The sequence below is a fragment of the Eleginops maclovinus genome, chromosome 7, assembly GCF_036324505.1.
Source record: "Eleginops maclovinus isolate JMC-PN-2008 ecotype Puerto Natales chromosome 7, JC_Emac_rtc_rv5, whole genome shotgun sequence".
NCBI classification, from domain to species: domain Eukaryota; kingdom Metazoa; phylum Chordata; class Actinopteri; order Perciformes; family Eleginopidae; genus Eleginops; species Eleginops maclovinus.
Window position 1 is genome coordinate 20,686,487 of NC_086355.1, and position 21,717 is coordinate 20,708,203.

Here is a 21,717-nt window from a genome sequence, read left to right on the forward strand (position 1 = left end):
TCATGAAAACAAACAGACACCAACACTTGTTGCAACACACTGACACGTACCACATATTTATTTGATTTCAGAACAAGTTAAATTGAAAGAGCGGCTGTGTTACTGTGAATGAAATATCTACAGTGATGTTGACAAAGAGACGGATTGAGAGAGGGGCCATGCAGGGCATCATACCAGGGCACGGATGAGCTCATTGTTGAAACAGGGATTTCCACATTTCCATGTCAGTGTGTTCCATGCCATGTCACAGAGCTCGAAAACAAGAGGGGGGAGAGGAAAGGGGCGATCATAGGGCCACACACCCCACAATACACTAACATATAAGCATAGGAAAAGTCATGGTTGCATGAGGAGACAATGGCACACTGGCCACAGACATGCAAAAGACCCCACCTACTCTCAGATATAAGAGGAATACACACAGACTTTAGATAGATAGATAGATAGATAGATAGATAGATAGATAGATAGATAGATAGATAGATAGATAGATAGATAGATAGATAGATAGATAGATAGATAGATAGATAGATAGATAGATAGATAGATAGATAGATAGATAGATAGATAGATAGATAGATAGATAGATAGATAGATAGATAGATAGATAGATAGATAGATAGATAGATAGATAGATAGATAGATAAGCAATAAAAACAAATGTCTAAGATATACATACAAAATGAACACAAAATGAAATAAAAAATAAACAGATCTAAGCAGTACTATAAAGTAGGACATTGTATATACATTTGGTTGTTGCAGGAATGGAATATTAAATAGGAACTAAATGTGAAATGAACAGCGTTCAAGTCCAGTAGTGCAATAGAAGCTATATCTTTGTAGTTGTTAAGCCTCTTTTTGTTGATGTTTGTGGATTTTTGTGGTCCTTTAGTGTCTATGTGTGGTCATATGTTGTCTCTGTATTGACTGTGTCTCTTCGTAGTTGTTTTTAATCTGTTTGTGGGTTTTTTTGTCTCTGTAGTTTGTTGTCTCTTTGTAGTTTACTGTGTGACATTGTTTTCTATTTGTTATGCGTTTGTATTTTGTATTGCCTCTTTGTAGTTATTTATTTCCCTTTAAGGTAATGTGTTGTCTATTTGTAGTTTAATTTCTCATTGTGGTTTTGTTGTATCTCTTTGTAAACTTTTTTCATATTTGTTTTCCTTCATATTCTAGCTGTTTTGCATCAGCTTGTAGTTGTTTGGGAACTTTTGTAGTTTTTTGTTGTTGTGTCTTTTTAGTTGTTATGATCCTTTGTGGTTATTTTAAGTATCTTCCTGTTTGGTACATGTCTCTTTGAGTGACATTTCTGCAGTTGAAGGCCGGGTATTATCCTGACACTTTGGGCCCCTGAGCCTGTCCACAGTAAGCCCCGTTCTGTAACCCATCCATGGGCATAGTGGGACACATACTTACACTAGACTTAAACATAACGGAAATATGTTCCAGGATATATCGACAGCATGTGAGAGGAAACATACAGCTGAAGAAACACAGGACTTCTGATTTGCATTGTACTTTTATCTTCACATTGTTTCTGTGGGTCACACACACACACACACACACACACACACACACACACACACACACACACACACACACACACACACACACACACACACACACACACACACACACACACACACACACACACACACACACACACACACCAATGCCTGTTGATACAATGCAATCCAGTCCAATTTGGTAGGCTACAGTACAATAGCACACCAGTGAGTGCAGTAAACAAAACTAACATTCATGCATATTTAAAAATGCAGTGTGGCATGCACAAATTGGAATTGTTGGCAGTCACGAAAACACAAAGCAAGCTAGCAGCATACAAGGAAGGACACACACCAACTTTACCTCGTTTCTGTCAATAGGGCTTGGCCTGCACGGTTCCTATAGCAACCATGCCCCTCCCTTTGGCTTTCAGGGGGAGGTGTTTTGTAAGTTCACAGCGTGTGTGTGTGTGTGTGTGTGTGTGTGTGTGTGTGTGTGTGTGTGTGTGTGTGTGTGTGTGTGTGTGTGTGTGTGTGTGTGTGTGTGTGTGTGTGTGTGTGTGTGTGTGTGTGTGTGTGTGTGTGTGTGTGTGGAAAGGGAAAGATAGAAAGGGGCGTGGATGTAGAATTAACTCCAAGAAGTAAAACACCCAGCTCCAGTTCTCAGCTGGGGCAAGTGACAGCAGCACAGAGAGAGTCAAACTCCTTCCTAACTGTTAGGTGAATTACGCTTTGAAAAGGGACATTTGACCACCTGTGAACCATGGAAGAAAACGGGTCCCACACCGAGCCCGGCAGCGTCACCGGCAGCACACACACCATCCCACAGCAGCAGCCCGAAAACATGGAGCTCCTCATCCCGAGCCACAGCCCGTCTTCAGCCCCGTCCTCCCCGACCCCAACCGGCACCCTCTCCCGGCTGGGCTTCAAAATTCCCACCAGCCCCACCACGGCCGTGCCGGGTAGCCCCATAGACCGAGGCCAGGTGAGCGCTATCACCGTGGTGGCGCTGCTCGACAAGCTGGTGAACATGCTGGAGGCGGTGCAGGACAACCAGCAGCGCATGGAGCAGCGGCAGGCCGACTTGGAGGGCGCCGTGCGTGTCGTGCAGGGCGACGTCACCCGCCTGTCCAAGACCCACCTGAGCACCTCCAACAGCGTCAGCAAGCTGCTCGAGCGCTCACGCAAAGTGAGCGGGCACCTGAAGGATGTGAGGGAGCGCATGGACAAACAGGCAGTGCAGGTGAAGAAGCTGGAGTCCAACCACAGCCACCTGCTGAAGAGGAACCACTTTAAAGTGCTCATCTTCCAGGTGAGAAAATATGGAGATAGGAAGAGAAATTAAGCAGTAGGCCTACCACTCAATGCTTGGAATGGTGGAATCTTAAAGGGGTACTCCACTGACAAAAGTTGAGTTTTGCTACATTTTAGTTTCTAATCTTTCATTGGAGGGAAACACATTGAGAAAACGTCCCTTGTGTTGTCATAGTGATGTCATCTGGGTTGTTTTAGCTGACTTGAGGCCTAGCATTTATATATAATAAAAGCTTTTGTTGCAAAAAGGAAGTGAGGGGTTATAAACAGTTTCAATTTACTTGTAGTATAGCTTCGAATGAAAGATGAGCATTATGGGAAATGTATGAGTCAGCATTTTGGAGTTCGAAACCCTAAATGGCAGGGCTACCTGTTAAAGTTTATACGTGGGTTATTTTTTTAACAAGATATATTTGCATCGTGGGGCTTCATTCTTGTGTGTGTGTGTGTGTGTGTGTGTGTGTGTGTGTGTGTGTGTGTGTGTGTGTGTGTGTGTGTGTGTGTGTGTGTGTGTGTGTGTGTGTGTGTGTGTATTTGCATACACATTTGACTACAGTAGTGGGTGTGTTCCGATGTGCGCACATTTATTGTTTGCCTAGTTTGCACAACGATGTGACACAGTGAATGTGAACAGAACATTTTTACAATTTCAACACTTTAAAACTTGTTGAACAGGAAGTAGGCAACATGTATAGGTCAATTCACAATAATTGGGGGGAGAGGTTAATTTTTTTTCTCACTGAAATTTCAAACACACAAAAATAGTGTAAAAACACTGATTTGATCTGGATTCTGAATATAAGTTAAGATCTTAAGGGTTTCTATACATGTGCATGTAAGGCTCTTCCCACTCATGTCCTCTATGCGTGTGCTAGTAGAAGGGTGTGTCTGGGAATGAAGCTGTAGAGGATAATAGAGGAGGGCTCAGACACTGACTTGGACTGGATCTGTTTACACCCCACAGTCATAATTCAGAGAGACGGATGGCTTTTGGATGAATTCACCACTTTAACTGCCATATCACACCTGTGAGGGTGAGCTCTATACTGGCTGTTAAAAATTGATAAACTTGCCAATTTCCCAAGGAAACAACCAATGGAAAGTATCCTTGACATAAAAACAGTTGAAACCTAATATGACCCATTGCATATCAAATACTCACCTTGTGTTACCTTGAATTCTATTTTTTCTCAGGAAAATGAATTATTCTATTAATGTTTTTTATAAATGTGGATTAGGTTCATCAAGAGTTTTCTAAGGTTTTGGATTTGTTATACACTTACAAAAGTTCACTTCACAAATCCAAATGAATTGATGTACAAAGGATAATTTTGAGGGTGTATTCCTTTAACTCTGTGTCTCCAACCTGGATTCATGATTTGCATAATTATCATATGGTTGCCATGCGAGATGAAAGCAGTTCCATATTGTGTTGACGGATGCATTTCCACTCAACTGAAAAAAAACACGACCTACGCATGGTCCCCGAGTATGTTTCGTGCGTGCGTGCGTGTGTGTGTGTGTGTGTGTGTGTGTGTGTGTGTGTGTGTGTGTGTGTGTGTGTGTGTGTGTGTGTGTGTGTGTGTGTGTGTGTGTGTGTGTGTGTGTGTGTGTGTGTGTGTGTGTGTGTGTGTGTGTGTGTGTGTGTGTGTGTGTGTGTGTGTGTGTGTGTGTGTGTGTGTGTGTGACTGAGCATGTGCGTACAAGTGTGTGTGCCCAGGCAGCAAAAAGGAGGGGGCCTTTGTTGACACATCCAGAGCGACTGAGAGCTTTTAACCGCCGTTGTTATCTGGTTTCCCAGGTACTGAGGCTCTGTTGTTCAATCTCAACAGGTGCCAAGAACTTACCCTGTACAAGGTGGCTCCGTGGGTGAGGCCCCGCAGATCAATTTGTTTAAATCGACCGTCGGTTTTTATGTGCTGAAAGGGAGTGTACTGATTCTTTGGAGGTAATGCGAGTTGATCGAACTAATTGTTTTTCAGTGGATTTTTCAAATCATTGTGTCCTCTGGATATTTATTATCCTTGTGCAAATATCTCAAATTGTTCTCTCTTCAATGCATCATGTGAATGTATTTGTCTAATATTAGAATTAACATAAGACAGTTTTGCACTAACCTACACAAAGTTCCTCAGGATTTTTGTGTTGCCCACAGGCCTCTAGTTAAAAGTGCCAAACTGCATTCTACTGAGTTGAGTTTTTCCCTCCAAAATGAGCAAACTATGAGCAGACCATGGGTGTAGTAGAGCTAGGTATGTGTGTGCAGCATGTGTGTGCGTGCAACTTGCCCATTGGATGTTATCCTGATGTGTTGGGTCAGGTGTATGCAGTTACAGAGCTAGTAAATGAGACTTGGCATGCCTGAGGAGAGCGGGAAATAAAAGGACCAATCAGCCTTTGTTGGGGGTCCTACTTGACTCCTTTCTGTGGCCATCACTTTCTGCTCCACCTAATCTTTTTTTTGCCTCCAGTGTTGTGTGTCCTTTTTCTGGATTACCTCCATCTGGGGCTGTGCTCTAATCTATCTGATATCTCCCAGTTTATGTTTAACTGCTGTTTCCACTTCTCATATCGCTCTCCCACTGCTCCTGTCTATCGATACAAACTCAAAATTGCGTGTAAGCGGTTTTTCTGTCTTTGGTCCAGCCACCTGTCCTGATTTCCTGAAACGACATGAAAGTCCACGCCGCATGCCTCATGCAACTCTTTGATAATGCACATTTGCTGCACACCCAAGAGCCAAACTCTGTATACCAGCCTTTTAGCCATTGGTCAAGAGGCACTCCTCCTCCTCTTCCCACTCACCAAAATTGATCCAGAACACTTATCACCCTCTACGTGCCAACCGAGGTGGAAAAACAGAGGGTTTCTGGGGTAAACGCCCACTCTTGCAGCCAGGGAGCAGGGGTCTATGCCCGCTCCAGGCTCTGGCCACGGTCAGTCCAAAATGGCAGCGCTGTCTGTCACTCCGCTGCGTTCCTGTGCATAACAAGGACTAATGAGGACTTCATTACCGATGCTTGGCCCCTGTTTGTTTGTTTGTTTGTTTTTGTGCATCAGTGCTTTTCCTGTCCCGACAAACCCTCCCTTCGATGGGCCTTGTCTCTCACACTCACTCACACACACACACTCACTCACACACACACACACACACACACACACACACACACACACACGCAGAGCACTTACAATTCCCATGGCATCGGGACATTCCATTGTGTACATTATGGAAATAGTCTTGGTAATTACCGTTTAGAAAAGTAAAATGTTTTGTCTTGGATTGTAAATATAATGTCTTTCTATTATTTGTCACACAGATTAATTTCTAAGGCTCATTACCTGAATGTTTAAATAGAACCCCCCTGGAGAACTTATCTAAATTGCATCACTGTGGCATGCTGCATGAAATACGCCATATTTGGAATTCAATTTCCTGGGACAGAAGTAATTTATTTCTGAGTAGATCTTAATCTCCCCATCTGTGTTTATTTCACAGTGGAATTTCATCACAACAAACAAGTCGACCACTATGGCAAATTGAATTTGAACGCCGTGAGAATTGCATTTGTTCTCCCGCCTTGTACATGCGGGTTCAGAGTAAGGCTCGATTTTTATCAAGGTAAAAGGGAGTTGTTGTGTGGGCCCTGGGAAGAGGATGTTTGTGTGCGTCTTTGGGATCCGTAATCGCAAACTAGCAGGGAGTAACAGTTTGAGCTCTCACAATCTATCAAGGGACATTCATATCACATTCTGAAGGAAAGAGGAACTACCTCCCCAGCCAAACTAAACACAATGACTGCAACATGCTTATTGTTGATGGAAGATGCACAGTAGGAGGAATTTCATTATTAACTAATGAAAACATGAGGAAGACTACAGACTTTTTAATATTTTAATTAAAAATGTAAGCACAAGACAATTCAGTGAAAAAAACACAAGCAGGGAGTTTAAAATAACTTTTTCTGAGTGGTGATTCTGGGGAATCGATTATCTTATGAATTCAAAGAAGTAAAAAAAAATGATTAGATGCAAATTAGCATGATTTACCAGCTAACGTTAGCAAGTCATGCTAAAGCATGCAACATCTAATTGGTGATAGCTTCTCTGTGAGCTATTTTGTTTTCAGATTTTTACTGTAAAACACTTCCACTCCTTTAGGCATATAATATGTTCAGACCAGCTTTAAATTGGGAACAAACCTACGTCTGTCGTGAGGGGTAAATTGGACCCAATATCAGTTATCCAATATTGTGGGCGAGCAATATTCTTGATAAGTTAAATATAAAAAGACTCTTCGGATTTCGTAACCACACACTGAAACATCATTGCATACAAAAAATATTTACAGTGGTGTAGAGATTTTGAGTGATAGACTTCCCTTCAGGCATTGCCATTTTGTTTGCTTTGCTACTAAACGTCGTAGTGCTTTTGTACATCAGCACTTGACCAAAGGTTGTGACTTAATCTTACCTTTCAGCAGCAGGAAGTGTGTTTCCACACTCCATTCATACTCCAAGATGGAGGACAAACTGGTATTTCTGTTCCCAGCCCTGCCCCAAGCTCTTAGCTTAAGCTTAATGACTCAGAGCTCATTACCCTAAATGCAAATTAAACTTAATGATGGAGTTTGTTCATGTCCATACATCGAAAGTGACACAGGTAAAGTTTTGCTACAAATGAAACCCTTTAAGCTAAATACTGTACAGCAAGAGAGAGAATTGGCTCAGTAGTTCTGAGAATACTTATTCAACCTAATCCAAAACTGTGTGTGTGTGTGTGTGTGTGTGTGTGTGTGTGTGTGTGTGTGTGTGTGTGTGTGTGTGTGTGTGTGTGTGTGTGTGTGTGTGTGTGTGTGTGTGTGTGTGTGTGTGTGTGTGTGTGTGTGTGTGTGTGTGTGTGTGTGTGTGTGTTTTCAGTGCATACTCCTTTTAGAAGATCTTATTCATTTGGACAGGTTGGAGCAGGCTGCTAGCTGTAGGCTACAGCTGAGATTTCTTGTATGTGTCCCTCGACCAGCTTGTAGCCTAAAGCAGTGCTAGCTGTTTCAGTGCATTCAAACATTCTGGTTCTTTATGATACCAGGCTTTAACGCATGGTGAAGTTTAAAGTGAAAGGGTAATTGACTCAAAGTGACAGAATAATTAAGTTAGCAAAATGTAATATTAGAGACATTTCTCACAGTAACATTAAAGAAAATAGGATGTTTATTCTGAGTATATAATCAGTATTGCTGCATTATAGTAATATGTTGTTTTATTAGCAAGAATGGTGGATGAACAGTTTCAGAATCAAGGATTACTTTACATTTACTAATCCAAAATGTGACATTTGCCATTCCTATCTGCGCAGGAGTTAGATGGGGCAGTTTGTGTCAGTGTGCTAAGTGCAGAGTCAGGCACAAGATACATTAGTGTAAATACGGGGCTGGAGGTTTAGGGAGGCGACCAGTTTCTACAAAAAGAGGAGAAATACACATTCCAGTATTGGTCTCATTTGCATGTTCTGTCCTCTAACGTTGGCCCCTGCTAAGCCTACATGTTATTGAGGGTTTCTCTACAAATGTAAGAAAATGGCCCAGGTAGCTGTTGTAGCTAGCTATATCAGCTAGCTTAGACCAGTTGTTAGTCAGCTTATTCATTGGCAGCTGTAAAATAGCGCAGTCAGCAGACATTGGGTCAGTCGCAGTAGAAAAAGCACAGGTGTATTTCATATGATTAACTACTACTGCACCCTGGCTCAGGGCTCTAGCATAGTGCATGACACAAAGGAACGGCTTGTTGAGACACTTTTAATGGAAATAAATAATTGTAAACAAATTCTTCTGCTTTTGACAAGTAAAAATAAGGCTGCATGCTTTTAGAAAATACTGACAAACATTACTGACTTTTTCTGATTGTTCATTTTCACTATAAGATGACAAAATAGCTGTGTTTGGTCAAATTGTGTGAAGAATGTCTGACATTGTGTTTTATTATTGCAATCAATTCCATTTATGTGTTTTCCTTGCTCAGTTTCAATTTGTGGTTGGTGACTAGCGGGGCCTGCTTTGGCTGTTTGATAAATTAATCTGATCATTTGAGTTGATTATGTTCATTCAGACAGACTCTTGGTATTGGTAATATCAACTTTGTGTGTTTTCCTTTTTGAATTAAGTCCAAGTTGTGTTTGACTTTGCCTTCTTTGAAACCCCGCTATTTGTCTATGTTTATTAATTCATCACAGTGCTGATGCCGAAACAATTCTGGAACAATTCTTTGACACTTTGTGGACCACATATACAAGCCTGGGGTTTATATTGAATGTTACAATTCAAATGTTAGGTAAAAATATCACAATGAGATATTTCAGACAAATCTTTGAGCCCTACAAGTGCACACAAGTACGACATTCCTATTGTGTCCTGCACAAGTGACAAGTTGTTAGTGGTGACTTGTTTTTGGCAGAATTCCATTGGATTGGAGTAAAACTGGTCTTAGTAATAATAATCTAACATTGCTGCGAAGCCTATTGGACATGTCTTGAAAATGAACAATGAGGTTTGTTTATGGCATGGCCTCTAGCTTTGTCGTCATCTTACTTACTTTTTCCTTTGGGGTTCATTCCTCAAGTTATCCTCTTTGTTTGCAGAAAACAGAAAATAAAGGGCGGAGGAGTGTGAAACTGAGATTAATACAAATAGAAAAAACAATGGGCAGAAGGAAAAAATGACAAATCTGGTCTGTTATGTCGCCTAACAATTACACCTAATGGCTGAGCTTTGACAATAGAAATACTTAACTTTGCAAATTGTATGGGTAAAAGGTCAGGACATGCATGTTGATGGGGAAGTAATACTTTAAGTGCTCACTCTTCACCCTGGTGTCTCATTCAGGTTTGACAAGTCTGCTGTGAGGCGAAGGCAAGTTTGCAACTGCAGAATCCTGCTGTGGAAGACTAGTCGTAACAGCTTCATTGACATAAAAAAGTGCTGACAAAGTGTCAGAGAGCACACACGACTGATGATGTATAATGTGGCGTGCTAGCTAGACTAGTCAATTATGTTGGTCATTTTTTATTAGCTGTGAACCAAAAAGTAAATGCTATAAAAGAATATGCAACATTTTCCAGATGATACAACAAAGCTGTGTTTACAAAGAAAAGAAAGTAGCATATCTTGTTAGTTTATCCCTCCCAGCATTTCCCATGGTGCACTTCACTTATTTTTCTTCAAAACTGCCAAGAGCACCTATTTAGCATGCTACATTTTGCCACAGGTACAAATAAGGTTATGTCATCCAGCTCTTTTGTTCACTTGTAGTCAAATGCTATTTTTCACTCTCTATTCATTTGAGCTTTCTGACACAGTATGACGTGTCAGACACAGGTGATGACTTATTGAGGGATTACAGTTATTATAGTTAGAAAAACAACATGGGAGTTCGTTATGCTGAAGCTCAAGGTGTTATTATGCAGTAAAAAAATGAAATTAGCTTTAGACTCCTCCTGTCACCTCCCTTTTTTTCTCTCACATGAAAATCCATCTACGTGTCTGCTGCTTCTTGACATTTCCAACCTTGGTGTCCGTCCAATCCACTGGTCAAGGCCACAATATCCATGGCAGGAAAAGGGAAAACAATAGACACGCTGATTTTCAGTGTTCTCCTTTCTCTGCTCTTAAAAAAAAACATGGTGATACAACTCATTTTGAAATGACTTCCGGGCTTCTCTGCAGATCCCCCTGACCTTTGGCCTCCACACGAGGGGGTAAACATTGTGACAATTGGTGGTAGCCTTATCAAAAATGCTCTTGGTATATCCACAAAGACCTTATCAAACAATAGTTCTGATATGCACGGTTTGGGATTGTGCCGAACACAATGTGTATAAAAGGGGGGGATATTGAGAGATTTGAACAAAAAGTCTCAAGGAGATTAGCCATGGGGCAGAGTAAAAACAGGACCAACAAGAGCTGTAAATGTATAGGAATGTGTTGCGGTGACACTGCAATATATGTTGTACCTCATTCATCATACATGTAGAGTGGATGTTGCAAGACATGAAAGGGAAAGTGCAGGTTTAGCGCTGTGATTCGTTGATGTATAGGAAGGGCATTAAGTTTCAAGCAGCGGAATGATCCATGGTGTTATTATAATGATCACCATGCCATGTATGAAATGAATTATGAGAATTCTAGAGCACAGAATACAAAACACGCCATCATCCCCCAAAGTGCAAAGACTGGTCCCCTGTAAATTACGGGCTGAGCGAACAGACGTCCTACCTCATAATTTATGTCATCAGCAACATTCGGCGCCTCTCTAGATTGTCACAATTTCCTTTCCTGCTGGGACGTCAGCATGACTTCGCGCCTGAATTGGTTATTGTGTTGCGGGATTACACAAGCTTGCCTGTAAACATGTTGTGTTTTCTTTTGGTGAGGCAAGCATGGGAGGGGTGAGGATGACAAAGAAACATTATGCAGAGTTACACGCGTATTAGGCCAAGAGGCATACATTTGGAATTAGAGATAGATTAAAATGTATGTTACAAATAGAGCGTTCCTGGTATGTTGTTACACACCATTGGTGGGAGTCAGCATATGGACTCTGATACCGTGTACAGTACATTGAGAGTTTATCATGTAGACCAGTCCCATGACAAATAGCAGCATTCCATTTCCTTTCCTTCCTTTCCTCCTTCCTTCCTCTGTCCACAGATGGTTCGTGGTGCACATTGGGGTGCATGTGGAGGGGGGTGGGTGGGTGTTGTTACGCAACAAACTGGGTAGGATTGAACTGTGGAACAACTCACAGCACTGTTAATGGGAAGGATGTAATCAAAACATATGCCGACAACTGCAAAAGAGACTGTAGAGCTTGTTAACTCAATGGATAAGGCTGTGTGTGAGAGGGTGCAGGGAGAGCGTTCTGCTTGGACGTCTTGAAAAAAGAGAGGTTGTATTACAGATAAAGAGGATAGGTGCATTGAGACAGTAATTTGAGGGTGGGTAGAATTCAGAGAAGAAAAAAGGGGAGGATACCAAAGCCGTTTGTTTGAAATACGCAGTACAAAAAGGTCTAATATCAAGCTATGAAAAGCTTTCAATTCATTTTGTCTGCAATCTCTGCTCTCCCTGTTTTTTAACATTTTTTTTATCCAAGCCTCCTGTCTTTTTTATTCTCTAACAGAATAATTGCAGGGTCTTGGCAGTAGCTAGTGTGCACACACATGCATTTCTGTGTGTGTGATGGTGATGGTGTACCCTCTCATTGGCACCTGACTCACTGTGCCAACACACCTGTACTAACCTCGCCTGTTAAGATTTAGAAAAACCTTCCATTCATCATCTGAGGGCCGAGGAAAACACTCCTTCTGAAGTTGCTAAGACACACTCACACAAATGTGAAATACCGACCAGATATGAGTTATTATTAGGGTTCATATGGAATTGAGTAGCATTCTTTAACATTTATTTCACAATCACATTTAATTAAATAAATTGCTTTGTTAAAATATAATGATTTTGTTGAAGGTTTTTGACCAGGGTTTAATCACTATTAGAATACATCAATATTTGACAACAATTTGATATTTGCAGGATATGATTTCAATAGGATTTTGTTTTGATTCCATTGAAGAGCCTGTAATAGATATCAGACAATAACTAATGCTTTTATAACATGATCAGTTACACTTAAACTCACAAAGATTCACCTTCTATTGATGTGCTTTTACTCTGCCCTTTGAAAATATTTGTTGAAAAAAAAAATAATAACGCTCCTGTCGAATTAATTCACCTACAAAGATAATAAACTCTACAGATATTGGACTAATATGGTCACAGCTATAACATTAGTTCTACCATCAAACACTCTAAAGGCGCTAGCACCGCTTGCTAACAGCACTGTGCGTTAACACCAAGATATACATCAAGGTTTTGACATTGTATGGATGATATTAGATTAATAACAATCCATAATGATAGATTGTTACTTCCCTGGTAATGACGCATAACATATGAAAACAAATGCTTCATGCTTCGTTTGAAAAATAGGGGGGAAAATGACATTCTATACAGCCGTAGTTTAGTGTGGCGGTGTGATAAAGTTTGTTAATTAGCACCAAACACCTCGTACAGCTAAGACAGATGGGATTGTCATTAAGTATGCAGACACAAATGCATAAACAAAGGCAAGAGAACAAATGGAAAGGTAACATCATAGGGTATCATTACACATTTGGTATAAACACACACAGAGTAACATGAGCCCATCAGTGGCGACTCCGTGCTGCCCCGCCCTGATTTCTTTCTGTTTGAATAGAGCAGGAGACTCCCGAGAGCTCCCTTACATAAGCTCTGGCTTAGTAATGCCTTGCAGTACTTGCAATTAGATGGCAGTTTTACCATGCAACTGTTAAATGAGACTCCCATTACATAAGCGTTCCGAATGTCTTTAAAGTGCGAGTCCCTAACGTAGCACTACACTTGCTGTCACGCTAAATTAACATTGTTTCCTTGGTTTGCTCCAAATTTCTTTTAATGAACCCTCATCTTGCTCTCTTAAACACTTGTTTGAAACTACGGCTTATGTCCTACACAGTTGCACAAATACATACTGACACACAGACACTCACACACACATACATACACATACTACATTCTCAGTGGGTAATGAGGGCTTGCTTAGAGGATGCATTCATTAGCAGGGTTCCAAGAGAAAAGTGCCAGAATGTGAGGTCCACACACATACTCACACTGAGAGAAAATAGGGTCAAATCGTATTTAGGAAGATTTAGTTTGTTCTAGCTTGCTTGTTATAGGTTAAACTGAGGACATACAAATGTCACCATTATAATATTTGGAGAACAAAACAACAACAACAACATTTCCTATACAAACCAAATAAAATAAGTATAAAAAGAGCCAGATACATTTAATACTGGTGATAAAAAAGGCAGTAATGAACACTTGAGATTGGCTGTGGGACTAGTATAAGCACTTGTCAATTAACTTTGACAAGTGAGGCATCGATTGTATTTAAAGCATGACCATATCAACACTGCCGCGGGTTTAGGACAGCATGTATTAGGAGAGCTTGGTTTTCATTGGAAGGTGTTTTGAGTTTCAGTTGCTGCCTCCCACACACTCCAGCACCCACAGTCATTATATCAAACATGTTCGAGCCAAATCAGAAAGTCTTCGGCGTGCCTAGACTGGAGCAGAGGAGTCACGATTGAAATCTTTAGAAAACCTAACACCGACAGACGAGGAGGATTAGTGTTTATTATCAGGGAATGAGGGTCTAGAAAGGCAATATTGGATCAGATTTTTTTTTCCTAACCTAAAAACGACCTAAAACTTCATATTGGTTGACTGTGTTTGCCCTAAAAAATATAAGCATAACATCCAAGTAATATTATCTCCATTCAGGTGGCTCTCTGTCTTATTTTTTCTTTAACACCTAACTTGTCCAGTACAAACGCTGTCACCCACCTAGTTCCTGACTCTCTGATTTGATTCTGCTTGAACACATTGGGATATACACAGTCTTTTCGGGTGCGGTGCCGCGTCAGAGCAAAATCCAGATACTGCTCTTTCAGATTTGACAGGAGAGAGCTGCAGAGAACAAAAACTGAAAGGGACCAAACCAAAGATAGTGGTAACAGGAGCTGTGGTTCCCCAAGGTGCTACTTTTGTCTTTTTTGGGTTTTCACGTTACAAACCTGCAATTCAATACGACACCCAGCTTATTTTAGAAAGGCAACATGACCCTTGTGGTTGTTGGTGGTAAATAAAATGTGACAAACTGTCAGCACATACAGAGAAGCAGTGTGTTGATGTTTTAGCTATAATGAGGAACGACAGAAAAATATTGTTGAATATGTAGAATTGTCACCCATAAAGGTGTGTCTGTATGTCCACTGTATCCACCCTTACTAGTAACCCCTACTTTGCGATATGTTTTGCTATATATATATACATTTTAAAACTGACTTCTTTCTATTTATTTCCCTGTAAACGTGGCTCTGCAGTTGATGATGTGCCTTTAAGAACACGCTGACAGATTTATAAGCACATACTGGGAGATACCACACATGCTTGGCACACACCTGAACTCATGCCTGCATGTTTGGATCAAGGCTAGAGGTATGGGCTGTCTGCAAAGTTGTAAAAACAAAAGTGAGTTTCTACAGGATTTCTTCACATTTCAAGAGCTTTCCGTACACAATGAAATTGTTTAGGTGCCTAAAAAGAGTGCTGTCTTCCTTAAGCAACTTTTGCAATCAGAAAAACTCAGACGTGGTACAAAAGTTCTAGAAGTTCTTTTAAGAAAAAAACCCCACATTTTTTATTGTAATAAGTAATATTTATTGGACCTTTCAATCTCTGATGGAGTACTACATCACATTCTCATATACTAAAACGTAATTCTCCCAGATTTCTTCCAGAAATGTAATCTAAAGAGAGATTCCAGGTTTTAAATACCCTCATCCGTCTAAGCTGAAACACACCATTGAGTGTTCAGTGAAGAATGGACTGAAGGCAGGACTCTAGACCATCTGGTTGGCCCAGTCCTTAAGTATGTCTTGATGACACCCCAGGAAAAGATGAATTGCTCACTGCTTTAAGACCCTATGGCATGCTGTAACTTAAAATATGCTGTAACTTCTTAAGAGCTTTTGTGCATTCTTGGAAATGCATTCATAGTTTATATCACAGACTCATTGTTACAAGCACGGTGAAGAGAAACTACTATTGTTTAAAAGTATGTCATTGCAACATATAATGATGGTGACAGTGGCCGATACTAGTGCCTCATATTGATATTTCATCGCTTAAATTTGAGAAGTTTGGCTATTGACCTTTGACTAGTTACAGTTTAATTATAAGCCAGAATATTTTCTATGAAACATTCAGTAAAATAATCCTTGCAGTGTTTCCCACAGATCTGAAATATACTTGTGGTGGTAGCCAGATGGTGGTTGCCATTGCACGCCAAATGCTAACATTGGATAGTTACCTGTAGTCTCTCCTCCTCATCCTCACGCCATATTCTCTTAAAAAATGTGTAGTACTCATATCTGAGGAGTAAATGCATGGGAAATTAAGAGTCTAACTTTAGCTAAAGTTAATCTGTGTCTTTCTAACTGCCATAGCCCAAAGACAAAATTAATTATATTTAATTTAGCAGGCGTAACTTCCACGCAGCAAAGTTGGCCTGGCTACATTAAATACAGCCTTGAGTCTTGTAGCTACCAACGCAACATAGTTGTCACTTTCTTTCATAGAATTTGAAGCTCCTACCAAAGTCAGAAAACAACAACACAATAAGGAGAAAAGGAGTTCTTTTACCTTGTAAGTGTCCACGTCTTCTAAATTAATTCCAACGTCGTCTTCTCTGTCTCCATTTCTGTCGGTCGCTTGTTAGCAGAACCTTCACGCGATAGCAGAGCGAATAGCTAGAGGAGGCGTAGAGCGAGGCATCATTGTCCACTAGTAAATCGTTCGCAGATGGCGTTGTGCTCGCGGAAGGATAAAAAAACTTTGAAAAAAACTAAATGGGTCTTGAAATATACTTTAGCGGCCGTTAATATACCTGGGCGGCCCGCCTGTGTTAAGTATATGTGTGGGAAACCCTGCGTTGGAAAACCGTGTTTCACGATGCTTCTATAATCCTAGCCAAACTAAACATGATTACCAAGCCTGGTTAGCACTCTGGGGGATCACAAGGACTCAAATCCATTCATTCAAGCTTTTGCTGGATTCAATGTATTACTGCTCATACCCAGATATACCTTGTACCTGAAAATAAAAATGTGCAGCACAGTGTTGTATTCAAACAATTCAAACCCAAGTATCCACTGGTGGTTCTTAAAGCTGATGTCACAGGGAGGGTTTGTCTATGAGCCTTTCAAATGTGTAGTGGAGTATGCCAACCACTGAAGCTACACCTTCACTCTCCACTCACTCCTGGGTGTGAAAGAATGGGAGGCTATGGGGGGTGGGGACTCTATCTCCATAAATCCCTAGTGAAGTGGAACATTGTGTATGGGTGTGCCCGCATGTGTGTGATTGCGTGATTGTGCATGGATGAATGGCCGGCAAGCAAGGGGGAGGAAGAAGAGACTGAGGAAAAACAAAGTGAAACTCTGGATAGCGAACTTACTGATCTCCATTTCACTCTGTTTATGGCCATTGATGTGTTCAAGCATGGTGGGATAAAGGCAGAGAGAGTAGTACAAGAGGGAAAAATTGGAGCGAAATGTAAGTCTCCTGCTGGGAAACAGGTGGAATTCCTCAGATGGCTTGAGGAGAAGAAAGGGGAGGCATGCAGGGACTGGTTTACTCAGTCCTCTGCAGGCAGACCAACTTAATATGTGTAGTGTATTACAAACTGTCATCCATTTACAGTTGCTAGCCATAAGATATATATTCAAATTGTATTGTAATGTGTTTGAACTCCTGAAATATTACATAACTGATTATGACCAGAAATAATTCAAATCAAGCAAAATGCAAGTATTATTTCATCCCAAACCACCCTCTTAACCCTCCTGTTTCTGTCCTTCTGTTTCCCCATAGGAAGACAATGAGATCCCCACCAGTGTGTTAGTCAAGGACTCCCTCAGGACCCCCCAACCAAGCCAGTATGATGCAGACTCCATCCTTCCTGCTCCGTCTGTTACCGGCTCTATTGACGGCAGCCGTGCCAATGAGGAAGGTCTTCAGAGCATTAGCCTTTCCTCAGACGAGGATGATCTTACAATTCACCATGAAGAGGATGAGATGTTCGAGGGCGACGCCGCGATGGGCCTGGGCCCTTCCCTACCGTATGAGAGAAGGGCTGATAAGTTCAAGCGCAACAGCCTGAAGAAGGTGGACAGCCTTAAGAAGGTCTTCTCGCGTCAGAGCATAGAGAAAAAGATGACCCTGATCTCCACAAAAATCGTGCCTCCGGAGAAGCGGGAGAAATTAAGAAAGAGCTTCACCCCTAACCATCCCAAAAGCCCAACTGCCAAGTCGTCCTCTTTCAAGGTGTCCCCCATGACCTTCAACGTCAAGAAGAACAGAGACGGGGAGGTCCCCACACCAGACATGGGCTCACCTGAGGAAGAGGTCCATGTGGAGATCCCTGCTCTGGGAAGCATGGATGGAGAGATTGTCTCGGCAGGGGCGCACACGCAGGCAGGCGTTGTGGAGCATATCCACGAGATGCTCAGTTCCACCACCCCAGATAGCATCAAGGCACAGCTAGCAATCAATGGAGAGGCACCAAGCGTTGAGTGCGAGATCAATGGTGATCGTGTCGCTGGCCTGGCAGTCGCAGAGGTTGATGAAGATGTTGGCGAGGAGGAAGAAGAGGAGGAAGAAGAGAAACAAAAAAGCCCTGTTGAGAAAGCTGAAGAAACGCAGATTCCCACAGCAACAGTTGCTGTAGAGCAGGTCGCTTAATTACCATTATATATTTTTTTGCTCAAGTTTCTACATTTATAATTACCCAGCAGGCACACATTTTCCCTCCACTATAAAAAGTCTTATGTTCTTGTCATTAAACACTAGAAACATACTCTTGGATTCCTAAGGTAGTCCGTACTTGGACCATCAACCCTAACCATTTAATACTCAAGCTTAGTCTAAAGCACCTTGAAACAGACTGTCGAAGCAACTAGGTAAACACATACACCTACAGTGTGTCTGAATTAAAGTGCTTCCTAAACCCTGCAGCAGATTTTGTCCAAAGAAAGCACCAACCTGCCAGTGTACCATAACTCACTCCCTTTAACAGGTGCCCACCTCCTCAATAGCAGCACATCTCCAGGGCGCTGGGCCAACTGTCTCCCTCCTGCTGTGGTTGTCTGCCTCTGAGCTCTCTTCCTCACTGATGAGCAGCCTCTTCATTCTTTGTGTTCTTTTTGTAAAAACAGTAAATCTTCAACAGCAGCGGTAATGCCCACAGAATGTTGAGGAGGTGTGTTGCCAGGTTGTGTAACAGTTGGAATGAGTGAAGTTTCAGGGTTTCCAGTGAAAAAGTCCTGGGGTGTTTTGTAGTGGACTAGAGGTTGTTTACTAAATCTTTGAAAACTGGGCTGAAAAAAAGATTTTAACAGGTGGTTATACTTTATTAATTTGAGTGGCGCTGCCTTGTATCCTGTCCTTCAATTGCGCCCCTAGAAATACTTCCATAGTGCGATCCAATTGGTCAATTTCAGGAGTAAAACTAAATTTGAAATAGTCTAAATGTTTATGCAAATCACGTCTATCATTAGCCTTAAAAAGCTAAAGGACAAACTTATTTGCTAATAACAGTTAACACAATTGTGCCTTATTACCCTGGTGCAATGAAGGACATTGTTGCAGGATAGAAGCTACTGTAGATGTCTAAACACAAAGAACCCTGCAGGTTTTAATACTGACATACTAAAAGTGCCTTGTAGAGCGCTTTTTGCTTTTTCGCAGGGCAACTTTATACGTTTATGTGCATGATTTTTCACTGTGAGGCAGACTTCTATCTAGGTATTTAGTTTCACCACCATGAAATTGAATCTTTATGATATCTGCCCTGAGTTAGTTTACTTTATCAGCAAATATTGTCTCCGTTCATTTGTTTTGAGTTACTACATGATATGTGGGTGTTTGTAAGTCTTTGTTCAGGCATCAATAACTTGCATGGTGACATGTTTACCAACACATAAACACTATCTTATACATTTGCCAGGGCACCATCACTAAATCGTTGGCCCCCAGATTCATGCACACACTCCTACAGTCTCTTTACCTTGCACAGGCTGGTCTGAGTAATTGCAGTCCTGGAGGTATGGATTCCTAAGTTTTAGTAGATAAGAGTGATATTAAAACAAGCCTGAAGTTTTTCTTTTCTCCTGAGGAATTGCTCGCAGCTAACACTTCATGGGGCATAGTCATAAAAGCTGAGAAGTTCATAGAAGCTGTAAATTCAATTTCTAATCATTTCCCTTAAACTTTTTGTTTGTAAGTCATGCCTGGAAGATTCCAAAAGTGAACTTCCTCTAGTTGCACACAATTAGTGCTCTACCAGCCATAGGTGCAGATGTCTAATGCCATGACTCCCTAGAAATAATTGAGCGAGTGGTACCAGGTGCCAAGGATCCAGAGAGGTCAAAAAAGTGGATAAAGGCAGAAGACAGCATTCCTAGCTTTGACAGATGACTCCTGCTCTGCACATTTTTCATGCTCTGGCCTCTTTGTTAAGACGGTGCAGAGAGAGGAAGACACTGTCTGGAGCCACAGGTGTTCCGCCCCTGTGGAAATGACTAGGCATGTAGTTGAAAGAGGACAAGTCTGGGTGTTGGGAAGTCTGGGAAAGGGAGATGAAATTGCCTCAGGGTTAGGCATATGTATGTAAAATTGTGAGTGTAAAATGGATTAGACCTTGGGAACTGAAATAAGTTATAATGGGTATTGATGCCTCCTATATAACAAATAGATGATTAATTGTAAATCAAAAATATAGTACCCCATTTTTGGGAGTATTTTAACTATGCAACATTTTTCTTGAGGTCTTACAATGGATAAGTATGAAATAGTAGAAATATTTTTTAAATGATTTTTAAGCCTTTTATTCATGTATTACAGAATTTAAACTGCAAGTCTGCTTAATGGGATCTGTAAAGTAAAAAAAAGAAATGAATGATTTTAAGGAAGCCGTTAATTGTGTTTATTAAACATACTTCGTCATTATGATAATCCTTACTGTCTTTTTGTTTCTTCTTTGTATAAATGATCTTGCTGAAAAGGGATTGAACACTAGGCTTGTGTGAACATTTTTTGAACTGTAGAGGTTAATTTGTGACTGGCTTTGAGGCTTATTCATGCAAACGTGTTATATTGATGTCTTTGTCTGCTAATGTTAAAAATGAATATATAGATATATATTTGTTTATGTCTGCAATATTCTGTTCTTATTTGTCCTGAAATCAGACAGTTTATGTCTTGATCATACTGTATGTGGGAGCTGTTTAATGCAACAGATATTTGCTTATAGTGATATCATGTTTAACATCAACTTTGATTATAAAGTGTTCTTACTTTATTGACTGTTTATCTAGTTAACCACTAAAACCAAAGAAGTTTCCGTAACAGCAATAATTCCTAGAGGGTTTAAAAAACCGCCTTCTGACACTTGTTTCATCTAGTAATATAGCAATGTATACATCAATAAAGATTTTATAACGTCAAAATGTTGTTTTTGGTCTTGTTTTGCAGTCTTCGATGTCAAGGAGGTAATAATTAGATCCTAGTTGTTTAATGTGGCTTAAAGATTGTGGTCCTACTGAATTGCATGTTTGACCGACACTGCACAAGAAACCATAGTTAAACTAGCTGTAGGTAAAAGGTACTGTAAGATTAATCTCAGTGAAGGGAGTGGTTCAAATGCTCACCCTTATTTACATAGCCAAGTTTGAGCTCTATATAAAAACATGATACGACATGTGTGGGGATCAGAGCTACAACATATGATAGATTCACCCAAATTACAAAATAACTTCACACACACAGCATGTGACTGTTATGCCAAAGTTTTAAAATATATTAGTGTGGTTCCACCCTATTAAAATAAAGTTGAATGGAATCAAACGTTTTGTTCTCAAGGCACTGAAAACTATTCAAACATTTAACAGAAATGTGTCCTCTTCATGGTTTTTCTCCGGGAAATGCATATGAACAAACTTTATGCGATTGTTTGAAACTTCTTACTAAAGGAGAAGTCCATCTGAAAACTTTTGAGAGCAAGTTTTGTAAATGATTTTGTTAAATACATATTTCGACCCTATGAGCACAATGAATTTAATTCCTTTCACCGCCTGTTTAGTGGGAAGCGGAGGACATTTGAATCAACGATAAAGCGATGTTTTTTTCCAGAACTCGGGAAATCTG

The 21,717-nt window shown here is 40.7% G+C and overlaps 1 protein-coding gene across 1 annotated transcript; it reads left to right on the top strand.

Annotated features, from left to right (window-relative positions):
* The first annotated feature begins 2,155 nt into the window (after window positions 1–2,155).
* Window positions 2,156–21,020, top strand: cavin2a (caveolae associated protein 2a). Its single transcript, XM_063887663.1, has 2 exons — window positions 2,156–2,820; window positions 17,386–21,020. The coding sequence occupies exons 1-2, from the start codon at window positions 2,272–2,274 to the stop codon at window positions 18,253–18,255; spliced, it is 1,419 nt and encodes a 472-aa protein (XP_063743733.1). The 5' UTR covers window positions 2,156–2,271; the 3' UTR covers window positions 18,256–21,020.
* The last annotated feature ends 697 nt before the right edge of the window (window positions 21,021–21,717 follow it).

Excerpts from the sequence above, each read along its gene's own strand:
- cavin2a (XM_063887663.1), top strand. The coding sequence starts at position 2,272 with ATGGAAGAAAACGGGTCCCACACCGAGCCCGGCAGCGTCACCGGCAGC. Across the intron at positions 2,821-17,385 it reads TTAAAGTGCTCATCTTCCAG|GAAGACAATGAGATCCCCAC; the intron begins GTGAGAAAATAT and ends GTTTCCCCATAG.